At 38.0% G+C, this 26090-nt stretch overlaps 1 protein-coding gene across 4 annotated transcripts in view; it reads left to right on the top strand.

Annotated features, from left to right (window-relative positions):
- Nucleotides 1-26090, top strand: part of DOCK10 (dedicator of cytokinesis 10) — a 279809-nt gene that overhangs the window by 225500 nt on the left and 28219 nt on the right. For 3 of the 4 annotated variants that reach the window (XM_023222396.2, XM_026454862.1, XM_023222403.1), the window contains exons 29-47: nt 931-1014; nt 3460-3556; nt 5806-5850; nt 9370-9545; nt 9672-9788; nt 11229-11340; nt 11937-12058; nt 12146-12260; nt 12348-12414; nt 12641-12688; nt 13274-13375; nt 15415-15539; nt 17193-17305; nt 19496-19633; nt 20311-20493; nt 21030-21140; nt 22342-22557; nt 23986-24043; nt 24371-24469. In XM_023222396.2, the coding sequence (XP_023078164.1) occupies nt 931-1014; nt 3460-3556; nt 5806-5850; nt 9370-9545; nt 9672-9788; nt 11229-11340; nt 11937-12058; nt 12146-12260; nt 12348-12414; nt 12641-12688; nt 13274-13375; nt 15415-15539; nt 17193-17305; nt 19496-19633; nt 20311-20493; nt 21030-21140; nt 22342-22557; nt 23986-24043; nt 24371-24469 (2128 nt within the window). The remainder of the gene's footprint in view (nt 1-930; nt 1015-3459; nt 3557-5805; nt 5851-9369; nt 9546-9671; nt 9789-11228; nt 11341-11936; nt 12059-12145; nt 12261-12347; nt 12415-12640; nt 12689-13273; nt 13376-15414; nt 15540-17192; nt 17306-19495; nt 19634-20310; nt 20494-21029; nt 21141-22341; nt 22558-23985; nt 24044-24370; nt 24470-26090) is intronic. The other variant, XM_023222406.1, reaches the window with a different exon arrangement.

Genomic DNA, 26090 nt, shown 5'->3' with positions numbered 1-26090 from the left:
GCCCAGGCTGGAGTGCAGTGGCCGGATCTCAGCTCACTGCAAGCTCCGCCTCCCGGGTTCCCGCCATTCTCCTGCCTCAGCCTCCGGAGTAGCTGGGACTACAGGCGCCCGCCACCTCGCCCGGCTAGTTTTTTTTTTGTATTTTTTAGTAGAGACGGGGTTTCACTGGGTTAGCCAGGATGGTCTCGATCTCCTGACCTCGTGATCCGCCCGCCTCGGCCTCCCAAAGTGCTGGGATTACAGGCTTGAGCCACCCTGCCCGGCCTTGATAAGAAATCTTAAGATCTCCTTCCTTCGCCCTTCAAATGCAAGCTTCCTCAGCTGATAAGGAGAGGAGCTACTCTGTTGAAAGGGCCCAGTGAGATTTAAAAGGCTTTCCTGACCCATCTCTACCACTCCTCATTATGACCCACTGTGTACAGGAGAAGATCTACAACCCCAGAAGTGTGAAATAGAATTACTAAAAGAAAATAATAAAATGTAACTAAGTGGTTAAAAAAGTAGACAACCGAAAGCTAAAGCTTTCTGTATAAAAAAGAAGGGGCTATAAAATTTCATTGCAAAGCTCCAGTGACATTTTATAAAATCAATAAAGATAGATTTGTAGCTTTCTGATTGATATTTTTGTTTTGTTCAGTTATACTTTCATTTTGTTTTTCTTTCAATTTTTCTGTTTTCTTCTGAATTTTTAAATGTACCTATTCTCTGTTAGTATATTGCCTCATTTTCATTTGTAATATAAATTTTAGTTATTTTAGTTTCCATATGTGGATGACTGCTTAAACATATTTAGGAGATTTCTAAAATACCTAATTATACAACACATTTAGTTCAGTGTTATTTTACCTCAATATATTTATTCATATTTTCTAAAATCTTTAATGATTCTTCAAGTAAAAGTGTTTGAATTTAGAATTTTATCTATTTTAGCGTTGCTTTACGTTTATGGACCGAGGATATGTGTTTAAGATGGTCAACAATTACATCAGCATGTTCTCCTCCGGTGACCTCAAGGTAAGAACCATGTACAGGAGTGACCGTTTTCTAAACTATGGCATTGTAAATAAATAAAGTAATCTCTGTGGATACCTGCTTAAGTCATTAACCTATCCATTCTCTGTATCAGAAAGTGATTTCTATGCCAAGGAGAGGCAGCCTTTTAATGGTTCATCTGCTGAGTGTGCCTACCAAGTCCTCCCTTAATGCGGACAAAGGAGAGTAGAATGAAAGTGTTTACATTTCATTCCTATTTCCTGTGGGTGGTGAAGAGAATGGCTCTTTGCAGCTACAATTCCTACAGTCCAGTTTGCCCTAGACTGGCTTGGTTTTAGCACTGAAAGTCCTACTTCCCTGCAAACCTTTAAGTGCTGGGCAAAATGGGACAGTTGAATGCCCTACCCAAATAGGGGTATATGTTGGGGAGACGTAAAGAGAACCCTAGAGCAGTGGTTCCTAGACCAGAGCGGTAGCATCACTTGGGAACTGAACTGCTGGTAATGGAGCCCAGAAGTCTGTTTTAACAGGACCTCTAGGTGATTCTTATGCACTCTCAGGCTTGAGAACCACTGAGCTATGGTTATGACATATGCTGGAGAGAACTTAGACTGGAAATGGGCCAGATGATGAAAGTTGGATCAATTACTGTTCTTTGGGTTGCAAGCAACAGAAACTGACTCCAATTTGAGCAAAAGGGAATTGACTGGGAAGGTATTGGGAGTAAATAGCATTGATGAAGCAGCTGCAGAAGCAGGCTTTGAAAAGAGCAGGGGCCAAGCCTTTTCAAGCACAAGGAATACAGTCACGCATCACTTAATGACAGAGACACGTACTGAGAAAAGCATTATTAGGCAATTTCATCACTGTGTGATTATCATTGAGTGAACTTACAAAACAAACCCAGCTGGTATACATCCTACTCCATTATATAGCTCTGTTCTCATTGTATGGGACCACCGTTGTATATATGGTCTGTCTTTCACCAAAATGTTATGTGGGGCCTGACAATAATTGCAAATGAAGAACCATTTGGCCAGGGTGCTGCTGCATCTGCTTAAATGAATCAACTGAAGCCATTTTCTGCCCCCAACACTCTACTTCAGATTCACCTTCCATAGAGGAAGTGTGTGAGCAGCCTGCTTTGGGTGACATGCTTGCCTCTTTAAGGAGGGAAGACAGGGCATACGAATTAATAATTCTCTGTTATCCTTTACCCACTGTGAAGAAGGCCAGTCCTCAAGGGGAAATTATCTAGGTATTTGAAAAGAACAATAGATTTAGACCAGCCAAAAATAAATAATGAGATTCTTACAGCCTTTCATGTCATGCTTAGGTGCGTAAACATTATTTTTGGGAGATGGGGTGCAGTGGAGATTTACTTTTGACTGGAGTTACATGATTTTATGTCATTTGGTTTTGAAAATCCAATTCTCCCTCTAAATATTTTTTTGAAAGTATATTCTTCATTTGTGCTCCTCTCATGCATGAAATCTGCAGAATATCCATTTAATTGCATCAGACCTAAATTATATATTTTCAAAGACCAAACAGAATGTTTTCAGTGTAAAATAGTTAAAATATAATTTAATAATGCTCCTGTTCACCTTGATGTACAAAAATTTAAGTCAAATACTACCCTTTTTGAAATGGCAGTATTTTAAATTATTAACTAAAGTTGCCACAAGATATAATTCTAAAATATCTGAGTAAATGAGACATATTTTAGTTCGTGAGCCGAGGTTAATGAATATAATGATGATCATCGAACTTAGTCTTAAAACATGGTTACTTAGCATGCATAAGAGTGAAAACAGAGCAGTTAGGAACATGCTAATTTTTCCTACTGATGTAGCTTTTCTTGACTTCTGTGTTACAGTAGACTTTGACCGTGCCTGGACTCCATTTATCTCTGTCTAACTCAAACATTATTAGAAAGACAGACTTATTTCCAAGGGCAGGGAGGAAAGAGGAATTAAGTAATGTATTATGAGAACATGTAGCATACAGAGTTTCACTCTAATTTTATGTGATACACACCATTGTCTTCCTTAGCTCTGGATGGTAGGAGCTCATTGTAGAGGTCTGCTTCATTATCTGAGTGTAGTCTTTGAGAGAATTCTGTGCATGTGTTACAGCAGAAATTTTTTTCAGAATAAATGTGTCATGGTACATGCTAAAAGAAGCTACAAAATATGACTCAGTAGGATCTTATCTCATAGACGCTACATGTAGGTTACAAATGGGATTATTTCCTGAGGAGGCTGTGACCAGTTTCCAAAAGTAGGGAGCTTAACAGTTCAGAGGGGATAAAATCCTTTCAACTTAATTACCTAGTGGTCCCACACGTGTACGGTAACTACTTTTTCTTTTTAGGGATAAGATTCAAGTACAGATTTTGTTTGTTTGTTTTTATTCAGTTTTGTGGTCTGTAAGTCATAGTCATTTAGTTTGCCTCTCTTTCAGACCTTGTGTCAGTATAAATTTGATTTTCTTCAAGAAGTATGTCAACATGAACACTTTATTCCTTTGTGTCTGCCCATAAGATCAGCAAACATTCCAGGTAATAAAATTCCCAGAATTTTCATCAGTTCCTGCAGAGTGAATGCTTTTGTTTGTTCGTTTTACCTTTTGTTTATTATTATTTTCCTGTTTCCTCAGTCATAATTTTGTTTGAAGCTGTCACATGGGTATCAGACCCAGGTAATCAGAATCAAATTAAGATGCAAAAGAAGTTGTTGGCATGTGGTGATGAATGCAGCTTCATATTCCTCAATTTTTGTGTGTTTCCCTTTTTATTAAAGAGAAGGCCAACAAAATTATAAACCTGATGATTGTAAATCAAATAATTTGAACCTAGAGGCACCTTACTGGCTCCAAAAGACAGCTTTCCTTTGATTTTGAGACATAAAATTATAGGGAGGAGAAGTACTATATATATAATTTATAAATATTATATATAAAAATATATATGTGTTATGGTAGAGAGTATTACCCATGTAGACATCAAAAACTAATCAAACATCAAGGTGCAAATAAAATAATAAAATTATTTAGGAGCATGAAATACTTTATTACCAAGCAATGAGTAAACTATGAGGTACAGTTTTTTTCTGGGGGTAGGGGTTGTTTTGTTTTTGAGGCAGAGTCTCACTCTGTCACCCAGGCTGGGAGTGCAGTGGCGTGATCTTTGCTCACTGCAACCTCTGCCTCCCAGGTTTGAGCGATTCTCCCACCTCATCCTCCTGAGTAGCTCAGACTATAGGCATGTGCCACTCACCTGGCTAATTTTGGTATTTTTAGTAGACAGGAGGTTTCACCATGTTGACCAGGCTGGTCTCCAACTCCTGACCTCAGGTGATCCGCCTAACTCGCTCAAAAAGTGCTGGGATTGCTTTGAGTATGGGTATGAGCCACCACGCCCAGCCGAGAGGCATATTTGCTTTGATATTCACAAACGCAAACACTAAGATTGGTAGAGAGCCTCATTATACTTCCTTAACCTATCAGCTTACACTAGTATTATGGAGGGAAAATTACATTATCAAGCCTATAAAAGTTTTGCCATTTTAATCTTAAATATAATCTATATAATATTATTCCAATTTTTTCTAATTTATGAAGCATATTTCATAGAAAATAGGGTAGAAATGGTATATTACATAATAAGGCTTTAAGATTTTTACTTTGTTCTGAATTTATTTTTGTTTTATAAATTAGTGACAAGTTATTATTGGTTAGCGGGCTGATTGAGATCTTCAAGAGGACCAAATCTTTATTTGGTCATTTTTATTTCAATTGCTTACTGTGTTAGTCCATTGTCACACTGCTATAAAGAACTACCTAAGACTGGGTAATTTATGAAGAAAAGAGGTTGAATTGACTCACAGTGCCATATGGCTGGAGAGCCCTCAGGAAACTTACAATCAAGGCAGCAAGTGAAGGGGAAGTAAGGACCTTCTTCACATGGTGGCAGGAGAGAAAGGGAGCCAGCAGGAAGTGCCACACTTTAAAACCATTGGCTCTCAAGAGAACTCACTGTCATGAGAACAGCATGGGGGAAACTGTCCCCATGATCCAGTCACCTCCCACCAGGTACCTCCCGTAACACGTGTGGATTACAGTTCAAGATGAAATTTGGGTGGGGGCACAGGGTCAAACTATAGTACTTACTATTAGTCAGTAGCTCAGAGAAAATCCTGATAGTCTTTTTGTCGATCTGATACTATAAATAATGAACACAAAAATATGTTTCATAGCAGGCAAAGTTCTGATAGAAAAATAAATGCTCAAGTAGAAGGCTAACAATTAGAATAATTCTGCTCATGACCCTCTTTTTTAAGAAAACAAATAGGCTGGGTGTGGTGGCTCATGCCTGTAATCCCAGCACTTTGGGAGGTCGAGGCAGGCAGATCACCTGAGGTCAGGAGTTTGAGATCAGCCTAGCCAACATAACAAAACCCCATCTCTACTAAAAATACAAAAATCAGCCAGGCGCAGTGGTGGACGCCTGTAATCCCAGCTACTTGGGAGACTGAGGCAGGAGGATCGCTTGAATCCAGGAAGCAGAAGTTGCAGCGAGCCAAGATCGTGCTACTACACTCCAGCCTGAGCGACAGAGCCAGACTCTGTCTCAAAAAAAAAAAGGAAACAAATAACCTAAGACATTCTCCTTGAAAGTTGGCAATACTGAAGACTCACATTTTTAAATAATATAGTTTAATTGTTCCGTATAAACTACACATAATGAATATATATGTATCTGAGTATGTATATGTATACATCTGAACTTTTTATTTATATTAAATTCAGATCCTTTGACACCTTCAGAATCAACTCAAGAGTTACATGCATCAGGTAAGTGATATTACCTTATCTAAGCATCAGTAACCACCTAGTAATCCAGTAATATTGACAACTATAACTACTATAAATTTCCAGCTTCTGGGTGCTCATAAGTATTCATATATTTAATATCATATAATAAAAATATTCAAAAAGTTGACTGAATTGTTTTCTTGTCACAGATAGTTTAATGATTGCCTAATTTCAATTCTTTCATATTTTATTCTCCAGAGGTTGGAAATATTTTTTAATTTCCCAAAGCATCTGAAATTTCCTTAATTTGTATCATAAATGAAATTCCCAGATATATATAATAACATGCTTGTTCAATGTAACTGACTTTATTTGATACGTGTCTTTTCCTAAACCACAACCTGGTTTGATGAATCTTGCTAAGACAGAGGATATTAGTATAAGTTTATTTTATCTGAAATAGGTTAGTAACTTAAAATGGTCTAGGTAAACCTTTTCTGTAGTCATAGATGGGAATTTAAAATTCTATTCCTGGATCTTCAGTATTACGATGTCACTGAGAAATTTATTTAACCTGAAGCCCTGTGAATTTCCATATTCAGTAGCTTCTTTATGGACTAAAAAAGTCAGTATGTTTAATTTGCTATTGGTCATCTATGAGCTGGAATATTCTAATAGCTCATTATATTAATCATACCTCCCTTATGGGTTGTCCTGCAGATCAAATGGGATAATGCACATAGAGTGCTTAGCCTAGTGCTAGCAGACAGCAGGTTGTATACATGGGTGCTAGTACTACTGTTTTCCCCCAGCCTTACTGAGGTAAAATTGACAAAAATTGGGCGCGGTGGCTCACGCCTGTAGTCTCAACATTTTGGAGGCCGAGGCAAGCAAATCACTTGAGGCCAGGAGTTTAACATCACCCTGGCTAACATGGCGAAACCCCATCTCAACTAAAAATAGAAAAATCAGCTGGGCGTGGTGGTACACGCCTGTAACCTGAGCTTCTCGGAAGGTTGAGGCACAATAATTGTTTGAACCCTGGTAGCAGAGGTTGCAGTGAGCCAAGATCATGCCACTGCACTCCAGCCTGGGCAACACAGCGAGACTCTGTCTCAAAAAATCATAATAATTTTATATATTTAAGGTGGAAAACATGATGTTTTGATATATGTATGCATTGTGAAATGATTACTACAATCAAGCAAACACTTCATATAGTTTTGTTTTTTATGTCTATGATTAAAATAATTAAGGTCTTCTCACTTAATAGATTTCAAATACACAATATTGTATTATTAACGATTCTTACTATGCTACATATTTGACCTCCACAATTTATTCATCTTATAACTGAAAGTTTGTATCCTTTGACTAAAATCTACTTCCCATTTCTCCCATTCACCAGCCCATGGCAACCATCTTTCTACTCCGTGCTTCTATGAGTTTAACTTCTTTAATTTTTTTGTAGAAACTTATGGGAGTACAAGTATAATTTTGTTACATACATAGATTGCATAGTGGTGAAGTCAAGGCTTTTAGGATATCCATCATCCAAATAATGTACTTTGTACCTATTAAGTAGTCTCTTATTGTCCACCAGAGCTTGACTTCTTTAGATCCCACATATTAACTGAGATCATGCAGTATTTGTCATTCTACGTTTGGCTTATTTCGCTTAGCATAATGACTTTTAGGTTCACCTGCATTGTCACAAATGGTGGGATTTTCTTTTTTTCTTTTTTTCTTTTTTTTTTTTTTTTTTTTTTTTTGAGGCTGAATACTACTCCATTGCATGTATATACCATTTTTAATCCATTCATCTATGGATGGTCACCTAGGTTGTTTCCATAGCTTGGCTATTGTGAATAATTCTGCAACGTATCTCTTCAACATGATGACCTGAATTCTTTTGGATATATACCCAGAAGTTGGATTGCTAGATCATATGGCAGCTCTATTTTTACTTTTTTGAGGACTTTCTATACTGTTTTCTATAATGAATGTATTCCACCAACCGTGTACAAGGGTTCCCCTTTCTTTATACCCTCACCAACACTTGTTCTCATTTGACTTTCTGATAATAGCCATCCTAAAAGGTATGAGGTGATAGTGCTTGTGGTTTTGATTGGTATTTCCCTGATGATCAGTGATATTGATATTGAGCACTTTTTCTGTATCTTTTGGCCATTTGTATGTCTTCTTTCAAAAAATGTCTATTCAGATCCTTTGCCCATTTTTAAAACTTGGTGGGGTTTTTGTTTGTTTCTTTGTTGCTATGATGTCGTATGAGTTCCTTGTAGAGTTTGGATATCAGCCCTCATCAGATATACGGTTTGCAAGCATTTTCTCCCAATCTGTAGTTTGCTTTTTCATTTTGTTGATTGCTTCCTTTGCTGTCCAGAAACTTTTTAATTTTATAAAATCCTACTTGTTTATTTTTGCTTTTATTGACTGTGTTTTTGGGGTGATATTCATAAAATCATTGTGAATGCCAGTGTCAAAGAGCTTTCTCCCTATATTTTCTTGTAGGTGCAAGTAGTACTATTAATGGTTACATTTTAAAAACCCTTTGGACAATTTGAATAAATCCACTATTACTGGAAATTTTAACATTCTTTTCTCTGTAATTCAGGCTCAAAATGTGGCAGTGCCTTTTCTCTCCCCTTGCTCCCTCACATACTTAAGTCAACTTTTCCTAGTGATTTACCACTCAGTTTCTGCTACCCCAGCCCAGACACCACGTTGTCACTTGTCCCCTCCCTCCCCCCTTGCTACAATGTCCTGTACTGTATCCCTCACCCCACATCTCCCCACAGTCTAATTCACTTACACCCTGCTACACCATATTAATAAGTCAGTAAAGCATGAGCCTTATCAGGGCACTGATCTCAAAGCTGTCCGTGTGTTAACATTTCTTACAGAATTAAATACAAATGGAGAGGGACCTAGATGGCAGCTAAGGAAATTGTACCGTTCTCCATCATCTAGCCCCAGCCTCTCAAGCCTAATTCTCTCACCGTTCCTTTTAGCTATTGTGCTTATTGATTCCCACATACCCGTGCTCCCCTCCATACCTGCTCCCTTCCATACCTGTGCTTTCAGAATTCTGTGCCATTGAAAATCCAGTGGCTTCTCCCAGCCTCCTGTCCCTTCTCCACTGCCTCCGTCTGTTCCCATAAAGATCTGCACCTCCAAATTTTAAGTATCCTCAAAGGCTCATCTTGATGGATTCCTACTTACATCCTGATTCCTCCAAGCAGAAAATGTGTTTTCCCCTCTCAACTCCTGTAATCCTGTAAATATGCTGTATTATGGGATTCAAAAGTTGATGTCGTGTGTTAGTTTGTACCCGTATTTGTGTTTGTATACACAGAATAGTCCCCTTACTGAATGCTCCTTGAGCATACAACACACCTCATTTCTGTAGCAAGACTGTATTCCTGAATCCCTCCTAATGGTGGAAGAAGTTGATGGTAGTTGTTTAGTATATCTGTCTCAATTACAAAGTGATCATTTGATTTTCAATAACGTGAGTTATTTTCCTTCCTCACAAAGAGATGCCTGAATATTCAGTCACAAATGAATTTTGTCGCAAACACTTCTTAATCGGAATTCTGCTCCGAGAAATTGGCTTTGCCCTGCAGGAAGACCAAGATGTCAGACACTTAGCTTTAGCTGTCCTAAAAAATCTAATGGCTAAGCATTCGTTTGATGATCGATACAGAGAGCCAGTAAGTGATCTTCCTTTCTCCCTTCCCTAAACACTATTTAATGGCTCACTGCATTAAATGCATATGAAACCGACAAGCCTATTGATTTTTACATGAATCATTTCTTTTGGCTACCTTTTCACCTAGAGAAAGCAGGCCCAGATAGCAAGTTTATACATGCCCCTGTACGGCATGCTCCTGGACAATATGCCAAGGATTTATCTGAAGGACCTGTATCCTTTTACTGTCAACACATCTAATCAGGTACGTCTGCACAATAAGTCACATTTCGATGTTAATAGTTTGTCTTTTTAAAATTATTTTTTGCCCCGGGTAACCATTTCTTCTCATCTTTGAACATACTAGGCACTGAACAACACTTTCTGCTACGTACTCACATCAGTGGGTCATTTGTTCCAGATATGTCCCTTTAGCCTTCCACCTGATCCACCCTTCAACATTTGGCTTTCATTTCCCTCTGTTCTCTGTATCAGTTTCCAATTCTTTCCAGCTTTTACAGTTTCCTCTGTTGCAATCATGGCCCCTTCCTCAGTGGACACCTTCTCCTACCACTTTCTACATTACCTACATCCCCACCTGGTGTCAGAATAAATAGCCAAGTGCCTTATTTGTAGTCACAACCCAGGAATAACTATAATCCTTCCTCCACTGAGACACCACAGTGACTACGCACAATCCACTAGAGATCTGTTGCCTGTGTTCTAATCTCAGATGAAATAACCCACTGCTGAATCCAGTATCTAAGGAAGGTATTACCATCTGGGAGTTAGGAGCTATGCCTATGGATTTTTTTTTTTTTTTTTTTTTTTTTTTACCTTGTTCAAATCCCAGCAGTATCAGTGACCATCTGGGTGGCTGGAGATAAGTTAGCCAACCTCCTTAAGACTCCATTTCCTTCATTATAATATAGAATAAAATACCTAAATCACAGTGTCTTTATGAGGATTAAATTGTATACTAGAAAACATTTATTATAGAGCCTGGCAAACAATAAATCTTTAACATGTAGTTGTAGGCCAGGTATAGTGACTCACATCTCTAATCCCAGCAACTTTGGGAGTCCAAGATGGGAGGATCACTTGAGGCCAGGGGTTTAAGACCAGCTTGGGCAACATAGCAAGACCCCACCTCTACAAATAAGAAATTTTAAAAATTAGCTGGGCATGGTAGCACATACCTATAGTCCCAGCTACTCAAGAGGTTAAGGGCAGGAGGATCCCTTGAGTCCAGAGGTTGAGGCTGCAGTGAGCTATAATCATGCCATTGCACTCTAGCCTGGGTAACAGTAAGTTCCTGCCTCTTAAATAATGAAATAGAATAATTAAAATAAAATAAAATTTAGTTGATAATAATAGTAATGTACATAAGATAACTCATGGTAATAATGATATCCATGTGATCCATGAATATATCCATAACCAATCCAGCCATGTGGTCTACATATCTGTATCTCAAAGACTGTTTCTACAGCATTATTAAAAAGTCACATAAATCAAATTATAACTACAAGTATGGTTTTGGCTGTATTTGTTTTCACTGCCTACTTTAGCAGAAAACCTTTGAGGGGACATAAAAGAACAAATTAAATATCACTTAATTGGAAGTGTAATGAAGAAGGCATATGTGGTTAACAATGTCGAAATACCGTGATTCCCATTAATCTTTACTATACTTTGAATACAGGGATCTAGAGATGATCTAAGCACCAACGGAGGATTTCAAAGCCAGACAGCTATGAAACATGCAAACTCTGTGGATACATCATTTTCTAAAGATGTTTTAAATTCCATAGCAGGTACTTCAGATCTTCTGAGATCACTTATTTTTAACACTCATCCATGTTTACATTGTATATCATTGTGCTTTTTACTCAGTCCATAATTTATTATGCATAATCTATGTGGCAAAGTATACTACATTTATACAACCAAAGAGTCTTTTTACATATTTCTTTGAATTCCATCCAGTGACTTCCTCTTCTACTTAGTGTTCATTATTACTTGGCTTAAGGAGCAGCCTACTTAGATGTTATCAAATTACTTTATTCTGGAAACCATCTTTAAGTTTTCATTGCAGACCTTTTAAAATATAATGGATTTTCAACTTCAAGGATTATTTTTAAGAACTGTTTTGGGAATGTCATTTCAATTTCTCATGAACAATCAAAAGTTGAAAGCTCCTTCCCAAAAGTATCTTTATGAACTTTTACTAAAGCATTTTTAAAACAAGAGCTATCTTGAACGCCAGTCCCAGGCGCTGTTATGTTGGTCTTTCACAACACTGCTGCCACCTCAGTAATCAACATCTTTTTGGTTCATCATGTGAAGCTTTTGTGTGTATGTGTGCCCATACATCTCATTCCCATATGTGTGCTGTGGCTTGTGTTTACAGCATTTTCATCAATAGCTATTTCTACAGTAAACCATGCTGACTCCAGAGGATCTTTAGCAAGTCTTGACTCCAATCCAAGTACCAATGAGAAGAGCAGTGAGAAGACGGACAACTGTGAAAAGGTATGGCTTCCCTCTCAAACCTACTCATCATTATAAGGCAGAGGTCACTCACTCTCACTCAATCCTGATTGGTTCTTGAATTTCCAGATCCCAAGACCCTTGTCTTTGATTGGCTCAACTCTTCGATTCGACAAGTTAGATCAAGCAGAAACCAGGAGTCTCCTGATGTGTTTTCTTCACATTATGAAAACGATTTCGTACGGTAATTAGAACTCTTTAAAATTAATTTTTTTGAAAAAAGGAAAAAGAAAACCTGCAGATTCTCATGCTACATGGTGTTTCCTTTTAGAGACTCTGATTGCCTACTGGCAGAGAGCTCCCAGTCCAGAGGTGTCCGACTTCTTCAGCATCTTGGAGTAAGTTTTAGAGTTGATGACATAACACTTTTTTCTAGAAATTTCTAAATAGTCCACTATACCATGTTTCATTCAAGAACCCATATAGTAAGTTATCAATAATAACACATGAACTATTTAAAAAAAATTTAATATTTTTCTTTCAATATACTTAGATGAACAGTTTATATAATGAAAGAATATGAATAATTAGAACGTGTTTTTTTTTTTTTTTTTTTGTTTCTAGCGTTTGTCTTCAAAATTTCAGATACCTAGGAAAACGCAACATAATAAGGTAATAGTTTTAAATTCCAATAGGTGAATCTGGTCTTTTAAAAAGCATATGACATGTATTAACATATCAGGTTAGAGTTATAAATATATGTTAGAAATCTTAAAATGCAAATAAGGATTGTTAGGTTGACTTCACATTAGACACAGAAGTTTGAAGACTGCCTCATACACATTGTATATCTAGGAATAGTTCATGTTATCTAGGGAGAAAAGCACAAAAGCACAAATTTTTGAAAGAAAACCCCATTTCATGTATCTTCAGAACGAATTTATCATTATATAGATATAACTTGGAAGATACCTATTTCAGAAGACATTTCCAGTAAACTGAAGAAAAAAAAAAAAAAAAACAAGTAATCTGGAATAACTTTGCACTGTCATCATTTTCTCATGAGACAACAATGTTTGAAGCACCTTCACTAAATCCCAATTTCTGATTTCCGAAAGAAAACAGGGTTTCATTGTTGACTAATTCACAGCATGTGAAACATTTCATTGTGCAGTAATCGTTTTGTCAGTTGCCATTCATTTTTATATGTAAATTACAAACACTGAGCTATGATTGAAACTTCCATTTTCATTGCAGAAAAATTGCTGCTGCATTTAAATTTGTGCAGTCCACCCAGAACAATGGAACTCTCAAAGGATCCAATCCTTCCTGCCAGACATCAGGTCTCTTGTCACAATGGTAATGTCACATTTGCTTGGTATGTAAAATTATATATAGCTCTGTGTATGTGTCTATGCACATGTCAGAGGTAGACACACACACACACACACACAGATTCAAACCAAGTGCAGATTTCAAGTAACTATGTGTCTATCTCAAGAAACTTCCTAGATACTTTACTGTCTGCCCTACTGGCTGGTAAAGACCAAAGATAAATGTGTGCACTTAGAGCACAATCCCTTGCATAGACTGAACATTAATGAGTATTTTCATTTAATGAAACCTGAGACCTAGGCCCAATAAATGCCTTTTTTAATGCTAGCTAATCTTCCAGTGACAAACCAAAATGTGGGATCATGTCTCCCTAGGCTTTCAGTAATTATAATATTTTTGCAATGTTCTTGAAGCTGAAATTGTTTCTTAAAGGGTCAAAGGCAATGAGGAAGCATAGATAGTCCCATAACCTCACTGTAGATTTCCTAGTCATTAGACTGATTTGACTAGCAGATAGGACCTGGAGTCATCCTTCACCGGCCTAACCAATGGGAAACATTTGCCCTGAAACTCTACCTAGAGCTCCTCTGGGTCTCGTAAATGAGAATTCTTTGCTAAAATTAACCCCACTTTGATTTATTCTTCCCAGAGGTATCATCATAATATATATTATGAATATTTTAGAAAGGATTTTAGAAAGAAATATGAAAGTAATACATAGCGAATAGATCGTAAAATAAATTTTGCCTCCCTCCATGGGAATCCTTTGAAATTGCCCCCTTGCGAAAAGTAAATGAAAAAAAAATGTAATGGACATTTTTTGCAAATAATAATAGAATAGAGGAAAATAAAGAATTAGTTTCCACGTTTAATAATAATAGTGAGCCACCTGAGGTCACTCAAGTTTTGTAGATGGGTGGTGGTTTAGATTTCAGGCTGCTTCTGAAACATCTGGACGGGTCCCGGCCATTTCTGTCCCTCACCTCCTAGAAACCAGGGCTTTTCCTCCACAAGATCAGTCTGTACTACACTCAAAACCTAGAAATAAGCCAATCCAAATGCCTAAGGCCTACAGCCAAGGAATCACTCGCTCTTTCTAGCTGCAGGAATGACCCAGGCTCCCCTGGCTATTGAAAGCCACAGTCACATCTCCTGGGCCTCCACCCACCCAGGTTTTCGGATTTAGCCAGAACCAAAACAGCCTTTTAGAGTGGGAGAAAGAGTCATTTTTAGGTTAAGGCTTAAAGGAGGAATTAGGAAATACTTCAGGGTATTTCCAAATGCTGCTTTCTTTACATAAGTGTTTTTATAAATAGTTTTTATGACAGCACATATCCCAAGAATTATCAACCTATTTCCATGGCCAAATGATAAAGTCAGGAGTAGGAAATATTCCCACTGCCACAGTAACGCTGGCTTATTTTTCCCAGCTGGAAATGCCATGGGGTGTTGAATGAGTCATTGCAGGCCATTGTCATTGCCCTGGAAGCACAGAGGCACAGAAGTCCTTCAACTATCTACCTCCCACAACCATCACATGTCAGCCCCCTGTGGACATGACACCAATGAAATGACAAATCAACAGGAATGTCCAAATACAAATACCTTGGAAAGCAAGGGTTGCTTTAGAACCCGATTTTACACTTTCTCTCTTTAAAAATAAGTTGATGCATCTGAGCTATACAATACTGTACCTTTTAATGTCCACCACTGTGCCTTCCTGATCAGCCAGTAGCCAACTTAACATTCATAGAATCCCATTATTTCATAAGTAATAATGAATATGCTTGAATAGATTTCACTCAAGGATCTGTTATTCTACAGATTATCCTTCTGAATGCTATTTTGGCTTAGATAAAATTTCTCCAAAAGTACTTTAAAAAGTCCCTCTCATGTCACCTGTAATTAATATTTGTTGTTACATACACCTGTAATTAATAAAAAGTTGCTTTCCAAACTAGTTTTTAATGTTTGACTCAATCTAGAACATTTGAATGAACAAGTATTATTTGGCTGTAACATCCCTAAAATAACTCTAACCACTTTTCTTATTTCATTTTCAGGATGCACTCCACTTCCAGTCATGAAGGCCATAAGCAGCACAGATCACAAACTTTACCTATAATTCGAGGCAAAAATGCACTTTCTAACCCCAAACTCTTACAGATGTTAGACAATACCATGACCAGTAAGTAAACCGAAATAACAGGAACAAGATGGTTACCAGTTTTTCTCTAGGTATGTGTAGGACATGAAATGCACTAAAACCACTGCTTTTAAGGTTTGCTGTAGCTCTGGAAATATTTCTTAGAAGAAAGACTCACCAGGGAGTGGTTAAAAAAAAATGTAGTGCCCTATGGTGAAGGAAGGGGAAAGGCAAAACCCTCAATATCATATGTTTAGCACAAGCTCCCTTGGAAACAAGTGACTTTCAGCATTGTGCAGGTTATGGAGGCTGCTTTCAAACAGATGATTACTGCTTCCTCTGTGGGGAGGGGATAAAGTCGCCAATGTCCCAGAAGCAGCAAGGCTGACATCTTGAACCTAGAGATGCACACACTCCAGCTTGTGAATGAGGGTAAAATGGAGGCCAGCATTTTGTAAGCATGTAATTTGAGGACTAAACTCTGACCTTTTCTCTTCTCTTGCCCAAATTCTGAAGAGGCCTGGAAAGTCACACCAGTCTCATCAGAGGGGTTTCAGTTAACCCTATGTAACATGGCTTACTTTCCAACCTGACTCTGGCATAACATCACATGAGAGATAAAGAAAGAAATCAAAATATTTTACCCCCAAATATATATATATATATATATAAATTTTTTTTTTTTTTTGCCATGTCTTGAAACAGCCTTGCAGAGTTGTCTCTTATGGGAAAAATTTGCATTCTGTAAAGAATCCCCTTTCCCTCTTCAGGTCCTTTTCTTGATCCAGGAGAGAATCAACTGAGAGTCTGGCACATTTTTCGGTCTGATAAGAAACATTTACAATCTCTTCTCTCTAAAGTCTGCCATCTGGAGGCTTTATCTACATAATCAGAACGTTGGTCTCCACAATCCCCTTTCTTAGCCCAGACATTTCCTTTCTATTGGTTCCTGGTCTCTAGATAAACTCTTTCAACCAATCGCCGATCAGAAAATCTTTGAATCCACCCATAAGCGCCCCTCTCCCCGACTTTCAGTTGTCCCGTCTTTCCAGACCAGACCAATGTACATCTTACATGTATTGATTGATGTCTTATGTGCCCCTAAAACATATAAAACCTAGCTGTAGCCCAAACACCTTGGGCACATGTTCTCAGGGTTTCCTGAGGGCTGTGTCACAGGCCATGGTCACTCATATTTGGCTCACAATAAATCTCTTCAAGTATTTTACAGAATTTGACTCTTTTCATTGACAGATTGTTAGCAATTATGGGCACGTGGCCCACAGTTACTTGTTTGGAGGTATTTGTCTCAATCTATAAATACACTTTGTGACTTTCCGAGGGGGCATAAAGACTGTCCACTGAGACTGTACATTTGGTCTACTAGCCCAGAAGCCTAGAACTTGAGACAGCCTGATTATGAAAGAAATATGACCCTGTCTTTGGCCAAATTAATGGAAAATAACTCAGAAACAATGGAAACCCCACAACTGATATATGCAAAGGGCACACACACTAAAGACTCTAGTACTTTTAATTCAGCCAATGAAGAAACTGAACAAACAAAAGCACTTTGACTTAATAATTAATCAAAATGCCAGTAAACTTTGAATACATTGTAATGAAAGGAAATACTTTATAGGGTACAGAGAATTGTCTTAGACTTTTATGCATGTTTTATTTTTTATTTTATAGGCAACTCCAATGAAATAGACATTGTGCATCACGTAGACACTGAGGCCAATATTGCTACGGAGGTTTGCCTCACTATTCTAGACCTGTTATCCCTCTTCACTCAGACTCATCAGGTGAATATGATAACATTTTCTGCAAAAATGATGAAATGTGAGGTAGAAAAACCATGTGAAGTCAAAAACATGTTTTTTTAAAATTATTTATGAAATCAGTTAACCTTATATAAATCAACCTAAGCATGAGTGGAAAACATGTTAAAGATGAGATTTTGATTTTATCACAGGTTGACTAATGTTTGCTTGATATGTACATGTATGCATTTCACTATTGTCAAATAGTCTTTCTTCCTCATTTATCTTGCTTCACTCTCAGGCAAGCTGGGCTGAGTGGGAATGTGACTCTGTACTTTTTCAGTAGAAAAGGAAGAGATAAATGGTCCTGTGTATTAAATTTACAGCTAGATCTAAAGAAAACTAATTATGTTGAACATCTTTTTGTGTGCTCATTTGACATTCAGATATCTTCGATGAAATGATTATCACTACTTAGAATGGCTAAAATTAAAAAGACTGACCATCCAAAGTTTTGGCAAGGATATAGAGAAACTAGAACTCCCATTTATTGACAGTGGGAATGCAAAATGGTAAAAACACATTGGAGAACAGTATAGCAGTCTCTGAAAAGTTAATCATACATCTATCATATGACCAGCCATTCCAATACTATAATAAGTATTTACCCAGGAGAAGTGAAAGCATATCTCCACACAAAACTTTGTACACAAATATGCATGGCAGCTTTATTTTAATAGGAAAAAAAAAAAAAAAACTAGAAACAACTCAAGTATACATCAACAGGTGGATAGATTTAAAAATCTGTGGTATATCTATACAATAGAATACTACTCAGCAGTTAAAAGAAATAAACTACTGATCCATGCTATAACATGGGTGAAACCCAAGAAACCAAATTTAAAAACAGTATATACTATATTACTTAGTGTATATTATTCCATTTATATGAAATTTTACAAAATGCAGACTATAGAAACAAAAAGCAGATCAATGCCTAGAGATTGCCTAAGGATATGGAGGAAGGATGGGAGGAAGGAATTACAAAAAAAAGTATTTAAAAACTTTTGAGAGTGATAGATATGTTCATTATCTTGATTGTGGTGATGGTTTCATGGGTGTATGCGAGTGTTAAACTTATTAAATTATACATGTCACATGAGTTCAATTAATTGTATGTCAATTATATTTCAATAAAGCTAAGAAAAACATTTGCAGCTCTACCAAATGATCTTAAATACCTAGGCTAGCACATTAAAGATTGAGCCAGGCGCAGCTGTGGTGGCTCATATCTGTAATTCCAGCACTTTGGGAGGCCAAGGAGGGAGGATCACTTGAGCCCAGGAGTTCAAGACCAACCTGGGCAATATAGTGAAACTTCATCTTTTCAAAAAAATTTAAAAATTAGTCGACTATGGGGACACATGCCTGTAGTCCCAGCTATTCGGAAGGCTGAGGTGGGAGGATCACTGGAGCCGAGGAAGTGGAGGTTGCAGTGAGCTATGATAATGCCACAACACTCCAGCTTAGGTGACAGAGTGAGACCTTGTCTCAAACAAACAAAAAAAAGAGATTGAGCCAGGAAAATTTGGATTCTTTGAATAAAGTCTACACAGAACAGCATAATTCTGCCAGAACCTATTGCAGGTGAAATGTCAGCATGGTGGTAGAGAAAGTAATGACTATATTGATTCTTTATTGGGCTATGAAAATGTCACTCAAATCTCACAAATTTTAAGGACTTTACTAGTGCCTTCAAGAACCTGTGACCTCATCTCCCATTTCTCCCCTGACCCCACCCCACTTGCCATTGCACCAGCTACTCTGCTTTTCTTTCTCAACCTTGAACTCATAAGCTCCTTTCCCAATCAAGGCCCTTGTACTAGCTGTTTCTCCCCCATGGGACAATTCTCCCAGATCTCTCCAGGGCAGGCCCCTTGAGCTCACATGCCAATTTTCCATTACAGAGGTCTTTGCAGACTACCCTATGGAAGTAATTCTACCCTCAAAGCTACTACTTTCAATCACATCATCTGAGTCTATTTCAATTTGTCAAGTTTTTTCAATCACTGCGATGTAAGTTTCACAGTAAACATCAACTGTGTCTCCTTGTTCAATCCTTTATTTCTAGAATAGTGCCTCACCACGTGATAGGTTCACAACAAACATTTTTTTGATAGAATACAAATTTTCTTTCACTTATCCTGAATAACATCTGCATTGAATTTCCAGAGACAACTCCAACAATGTGACTGTCAAAATTCATTGATGAAAAGGGTCTTTGATACCTACATGCTCTTTTTCCAAGTCAATCAGTCAGCCACAGCATTGAAGCATGTGTTTGCTTCCTTGAGACTGTTTGTATGCAAGGTAAGGATCCTCCAGGTTTCAGTGGAGTTTAGGTAGGATGACAGTAAACCCACAGAACAGTAAACCCCTAGGAATCCCTGCGTCTCTCAGTAGAGAGGGAAGAAGGATTGTTTTCTTCAATTTGGGTTTTATTAGACATTGCTTCCTGGTCTCAAAATGAGTGCACAGCCTTGACAATATGTCTGCTCAAATACCAGAAGATATTAGCATCTGGTGACAATTAGCATCTGGTCACCAATTCTTTGAGTTATCTGTGTTTGCAGCACCAAGTTAGGTAGAATGCACCCCTTGAACTGGCATATCCATCCATATCAAGTTCAGGATTCCACATTAAAGTGGATACAGCCACCGCCTTTGAGGACACTTGTAAATAACACCTGTGATTTTAACAATGTCAGATGAATTGAGGTCATTTCAAAGCTCTCATTCTGTTATTTTGGACTGTCATCAGTTACTGATACAAAGGATAATTATGTCTAGAAAAAAAGACAAATGCTAACATAGAACTTAACAAATTCTATCCTCCTCACTTGCAAATGAAAAAAAAAAAAAAAGACCAGATTGAAAAAAAAAAAAAGGAGAGGGATTTTGTTTGTTTTAGGGAATTTTAAAACATGAGAATGAACAGAGCAAAATGAAGGCATGTTGCTCCTTCACCCATTCTTTCATTTCTGCAGTTTCCTTCAGCGTTCTTTCAAGGGCCTGCCGACCTCTGTGGATCGTTCTGTTATGAAGTCCTAAAATGCTGTAACCACAGGTCACGGTCAACTCAGACAGAAGCCTCAGCCCTTCTGTACTTTTTCATGAGGAAGAATTTTGAATTTAACAAGCAGAAATCAATTGTCCGGTCCCACTTACAAGTAAGTGCTGCCAATTTTCATTGACACTGTTGTTAAAACCACTGATCTGTTTCAGCAGTGCTTAAAGCCTACTGTCCTCAGGGCAAGCCGTTACTAACTCCTCCACCAAAGTCCTCCTTAAAGACACCCATAGCATTCAGTTCTGTTTAATAGGAGGGGCGCGGCTGGGCAGAAATCAGCACAGCCCCATCTCACTTGTACTTTCCTTTCTTCTGCCAGGAAATAGAATCACATGGAATAAACAACTAAGGAAACCATGGCTAGCTCCAGCAGGTCAAACCCCACCAAATTCCAAACATAATTTTTTTTCTTCTAGGCATCCCAAGATTCCAAGATTCCTGCAGCCTCTCTTAGATATTTAAGATTATAGGAAACACACTAGATTTAATAATACGTTCTGGAGCTTTAATACATAAACACATCTTTTATTGGACCTACAGGGAGAAACGAATAGTACATTTACCCAGCCCAGTGGATTTCTTTAAGAAGACTATTTCTGGTCTTGTTTTTCAGAGTTCATTTTTCTTCTCTTCCAGCTCATCAAAGCTGTGAGCCAGTTAATAGCCGACGCTGGGATCGGAGGCTCTCGGTTTCAACATTCGCTTGCAATTACCAATAATTTCGCCAATGGAGACAAGCAAATGAAAGTAAGAAATGTTTTGTGGGCTTTTACCACCGAATCTTTTAAAATCTGAAGTGGATGCTTTACGTGAGATACCAAAATCATAAAAATAGATCGGGTACAGTGGTTCATGCCTGTAATCCCAACACTTTGAGAAGCCAAGGCAGGAGGATCGCTTGAGACCAGGAGTTTGAGTTAGAGGCTGCAGTGAGCTATGATGGCACCACTGCACTCCAACCTCAGTAACAGAGCAAGACCTTGTCTCTAAATAATAATAATAATTGTTTATTTTGTTTATTGAGACTTTGAGCCCTCCTCAAAGTAAACTATCAAGTTTATTGTTTGAATCGCTAAGCAGCTCTTACACTTTAAGCATGTGATCTGTTAAGTGGCATTTCCAATATGCGTGGTCGAATGGCCTAGAACAAGAGGATTTACCGTAAATATCCAGAAATACAATGACTCCCTCCTAACTCTATTTGGGGGAAAATTCATCTTATCTTTTGTTTAGCACTTTCTGAAGACTTCTCCTGTAGTCATTATACTGAAAAGTCCAAGTCTAGAGCCAGACTTCAGTCATGGCTGGACCCAGGGATTAAAATAATTTTCAGACCCATCCCTCCACTGCCTCGATCTTGCCTCTCTCACTGTCTCAGTTCAGCTTTCCTCTTTGTTTACTTATTTCCAGACAGACTATCCCCCTGGGCATGTTCTCAGAAATTCTAAGGACCCTGGTAGTATCTTATGAGTAGAAAATCACCTCGTTTGATAGTTCCAATCAAAGTCCCACAACTGAATCTCTTTGATCCAAGCTTAAATCATATGCTTATCCCTAAACCAATCACTGTAGCCTGGAGGATCAAAAAATAGAATTGGCCAGGCCAGTGTTATGTGCCACCCATGGTCCCTAGGAGTAAAGCCAGACCTGTTCAAATCACATGAACTAGAGTCAGGAAGGGGAATATATCTCAAAGACAATCAGGATGTTTTACCAGAAGAAGGTGTGCTTGAAGACAAAAGAATAGAGCCTCCTGAAATTTTTATCTTCAAATATGTATATCCACAGTCATAAAACATAGAATGCACATATATAGAATGCACACATTTATAACTATATATAGAATGCTCCAAACTGTGATGCCTAGCCATAATTAATAGCATGACTTGAAGTCCGTTAACCTACAGGTTCTAAACAGATAATGACCCAGGCTCTCTCTTTTCCAAAGAACAGCAATTTCCCAGCAGAGGTGAAAGACCTGACTAAGCGTATAAGGACTGTTTTGATGGCCACGGCTCAGATGAAGGAGCATGAGAAGGATCCCGAGATGCTGGTGGATCTCCAGTACAGCCTGGCAAACTCCTATGCAAGCACTCCCGAACTACGGAGGACCTGGCTGGAAAGTATGGCCAAGATTCACGCCAGAAACGGAGATTTATCTGAGGTGATTAGCCAAGGCTCGGTCATTTACCATCAGTATTGTCCTCTTTATCAGGAAAATTGGAACTTCATTTACAGCATGGACTAGAAAAAGAAGCCATGTTTTTCCACTAATCTAGAAATGACTCAGTTATATATCATATACAATAAATTTGCATATCGCATTCAAGGATACCTGACTCTAAGTAAATGACATCAAATAAAGGCCAGAGTCAGTGGGGGCAACTGCAGTTGTATAAATTGTAATGCAACGCTGAATGCTAAAAACCTGAGGCTAATGAGGAGCGTGGTAAGGGTGTGTGGGAATTAAGTCATTAAATTAATGTTCTGTGTTTTAAAACTTCTTCTCTGTAACTGGAGTTGAATGGGGAACCTTGCCACCATAGTGAGTAAACTCAGGCAGGGGGAATCAGTCCTCATTTACAGCTAGTCTGAACTGGCCATAGAAAAATGAATGATCCTTAGCACCACGTGAGGAGAGTCCACTGTGCAAAGATTGTAAGTCAACACTTAACTTTTTATGTCAGTTTCAATACTGGGTGGATCATATGCAGCAATTCATAGCACCCAAGGGTTTCTGAGTACCAAATGGGAAGTTCTACTCCATTCCAGAACTATGTCCCTTTGGGGAAGAGATTCATTTGTCTAGGATAGTCCTAAACTCTGAAGCTCTTCTAAACACATGTGGTCATCAGGGACACTGGAATGGAAACCACAAGGCTGGCTTGGCAGCAATTTAGTGGGGATAAGAATGAGAAGCCCTTGGGCTGCTCTGAAAATGATGAAATTCCTCCACAAAACCTCAAAAGGAAAAAGCTGAAGTCATTTGGAATCTTTAGCAAGTTGAGTTTTAATATAGATTCAGCAATGTTCAGGGCTTCATAAGACACATTAGAGCCAAATATAACATCACTCATATAATCTGGTTTGTGGGGAGCACAGGTGTTACATCAGGTCACACTACTTAATCAAGTACTCACTTGTGAAGTGACCATTTTAAAGGCAACACAAATTCAGAGGGGCTATTCCTGGAGGTAAAAAAAAAAGTTATTTAGAAGGCAGATTATTTTTATTTCCAATTTATATCTAAATACTAGAATTATCGTTTTAATTTTAAAAGGAGAACTATGATTTATTTTTAATCTAGGCTTAGACGTTAAAGGGGGAAGATAATTCTATGGGAAAATTCTTTGGGCCAGTTCCTTCAGCCATCTCCAAACTAATCAAGAACAAACAAAAACCCAAATATTCATTTTATTCTTGATGGTGAATTTTTTGGAAATACAATTGATTCTTGCTTTCAATTCGGTATTTACAAAGGCTCCTTCTACATAACATATTCTGATATGGAATACTGACTCGCCTTGGAAGATTAGGCCTAATTATATTAAACTGCATCCCCTGAGCCTCTTTATTTTCTTTCTCATTACAGGCTGCCATGTGTTACATCCATATTGCTGCCCTCATTGCAGAATATCTGAAAAGAAAGGGTAAGATGACCACGTGAGGGAGGCGAAAAGCCCAGATTTCAACACACTGAAGCCTAATCAAAATAATGTATTAATTTTACATTTTATTTAATCTGTTATGTTTAAGTAATAATCACTTTCACAGATACTTCTAATTATGCTGTACTTTAACATTTTCAGTCTATCATGCCACTGACGTATTTATTCTATGTACAGCGAAGGCTAACTGAATGGTCAACTTCTTAGTTCAAAACGAGAATGCATCATTGGCTAACAATTTGTAGTCTCAAAAGCTTGTATTAACATAAACATGTAGCAACATCCTAACCTCATCTTGCACTACCATAGGTTACTGGAAAGTGGAAAAGATTTGCACAGCATCCCTGCTCTCGGAGGATACCCACCCCTGTGATAGCAACTCATTACTAACAACTCCCAGTGGAGGAAGTGAGTGACCTAACTGCTCATTTATCCCAATGCAGAGGAAATCAACTTGCTGCTTAAATTCTACTTCAGTGAAACCTTCTTTATTCTTTTTTTTTTTTTTTTTTGAGATGGAGTCTCGCTCTGTCACCCAGGCTGGAGTGCAGTGGCTGGATCTCAGCTCACTGCAAGCTCCGCCTCTCGGGTTTACGCCATTCTCCTGCCTCAGCCTCCCGAGTAGCTGGGACTACAGGCGCCCGCCACCTCGCCTGGCTAGTTTTTTGTATTTTTTAGTAGAGACAGGGTTTCACCGTGTTAGCCAGGATGGTCTCGATCTCCTGACCTTGTGATCTGCCCGTCTCGGCCTCCCAAAGTGCTGGGATTTAAATATATTCTTAGAAGCAAAACTATCTCAGATCGACACGACTTACTCTGCAAAACACTTAAATTCCTGACATTCAGAAATCCCATCCAAAATTTATGAAATTTAAATAACTGAAAAGTTGTCAGCAAATAGAACTGTATGTTCTCCAACATTCAAGTTTATGAGTTACGGCCATATTTAGCTACCAATCTGCATACCAGTCTGCCATAGGGATTTTCCTCTGAAATTGGTAAATTGTTTGAAAGAGGATTCTATTTTAATTTTTAAACGTAATAAAACTGTTGATTCCAAATAAAAGATAGGGCCAGGCGTGTTGGCTCACATCTGTAATCCCAGCACTTGGGAGGCCAAAGTGGGCAGATCACTTGAGGTCAGAATTTTGAGACCAGCCTGGCCAACATGGTGAAACCTGGTCTCTACTAAAAATACAAAATGTAGCCGGGTATGGTGGCGGGCACCTGTAATCCCAGCTACTTGGGAGACTGAAGCAGGAGAATCTCTTGAACCCAGGAGGCGGAGGTTGCAGTGAGCCAAGCTCACACCACTATACACCAGCCTGGGCAACAGAGTGAGACTCCACCTCCAAAAAAAATAAAAAGAAAAATGAAGAAATGAAGACATATATATATATACTATGTATGTAGGACTTTATAATCAGCATGTTCCATTTCATTTTTTAAAAGTATAAATGACAATTTATAACATATGGTTTATGGTACAGATTTCCTTTAGAAATATCCCATCATTAATGTCTGATTTTTTGAAATTATAATGACTAAAGAGTTACTCTTTGCACAAAAAAAGTGGGTGATATAGTTTACACATTTAATCTACATTCTCTTGCAAAAATGTGTTCGAATCTGAATTTTATGAACTGTAGTCTATTTGATAACACTGGTTTAACTTTCCAAATGCAGTGGAAAACTCAGTGTACAAACAACAGAAATATATTTTTAGATGTTGAAAATCAGAATACTTAAACGAAATGTAAATGGACTTTACTTGCTATATTTCAGAAACATAATTCATCCCTTATTCATTTAAATATTTGTAGGTTTTCTAAAAGGTCTCAGTGGAGTTTGCATATAAGACATTTGAACTGGCCAGGCACCATGGCTCATGCCTGTAATCCCAGCACTTTGGGAGGCTGAGGAGGGTGGATCACAAGGCCAGGAGTTTAAGACCAGCCTGGCCAAGATGATGAAACCCCATCTCTACTAAAAAGGCAAAAAAAAAAAAAAAAAAAAAAAAAAAAAAAAA

Source organism: Piliocolobus tephrosceles, chromosome 11 (genome assembly GCF_002776525.5).
Source record: "Piliocolobus tephrosceles isolate RC106 chromosome 11, ASM277652v3, whole genome shotgun sequence".
In the NCBI taxonomy this organism is placed as follows: Eukaryota; Metazoa; Chordata; class Mammalia; order Primates; family Cercopithecidae; genus Piliocolobus; species Piliocolobus tephrosceles.
This window is presented reverse-complemented; position numbering and strand designations above follow the sequence as displayed.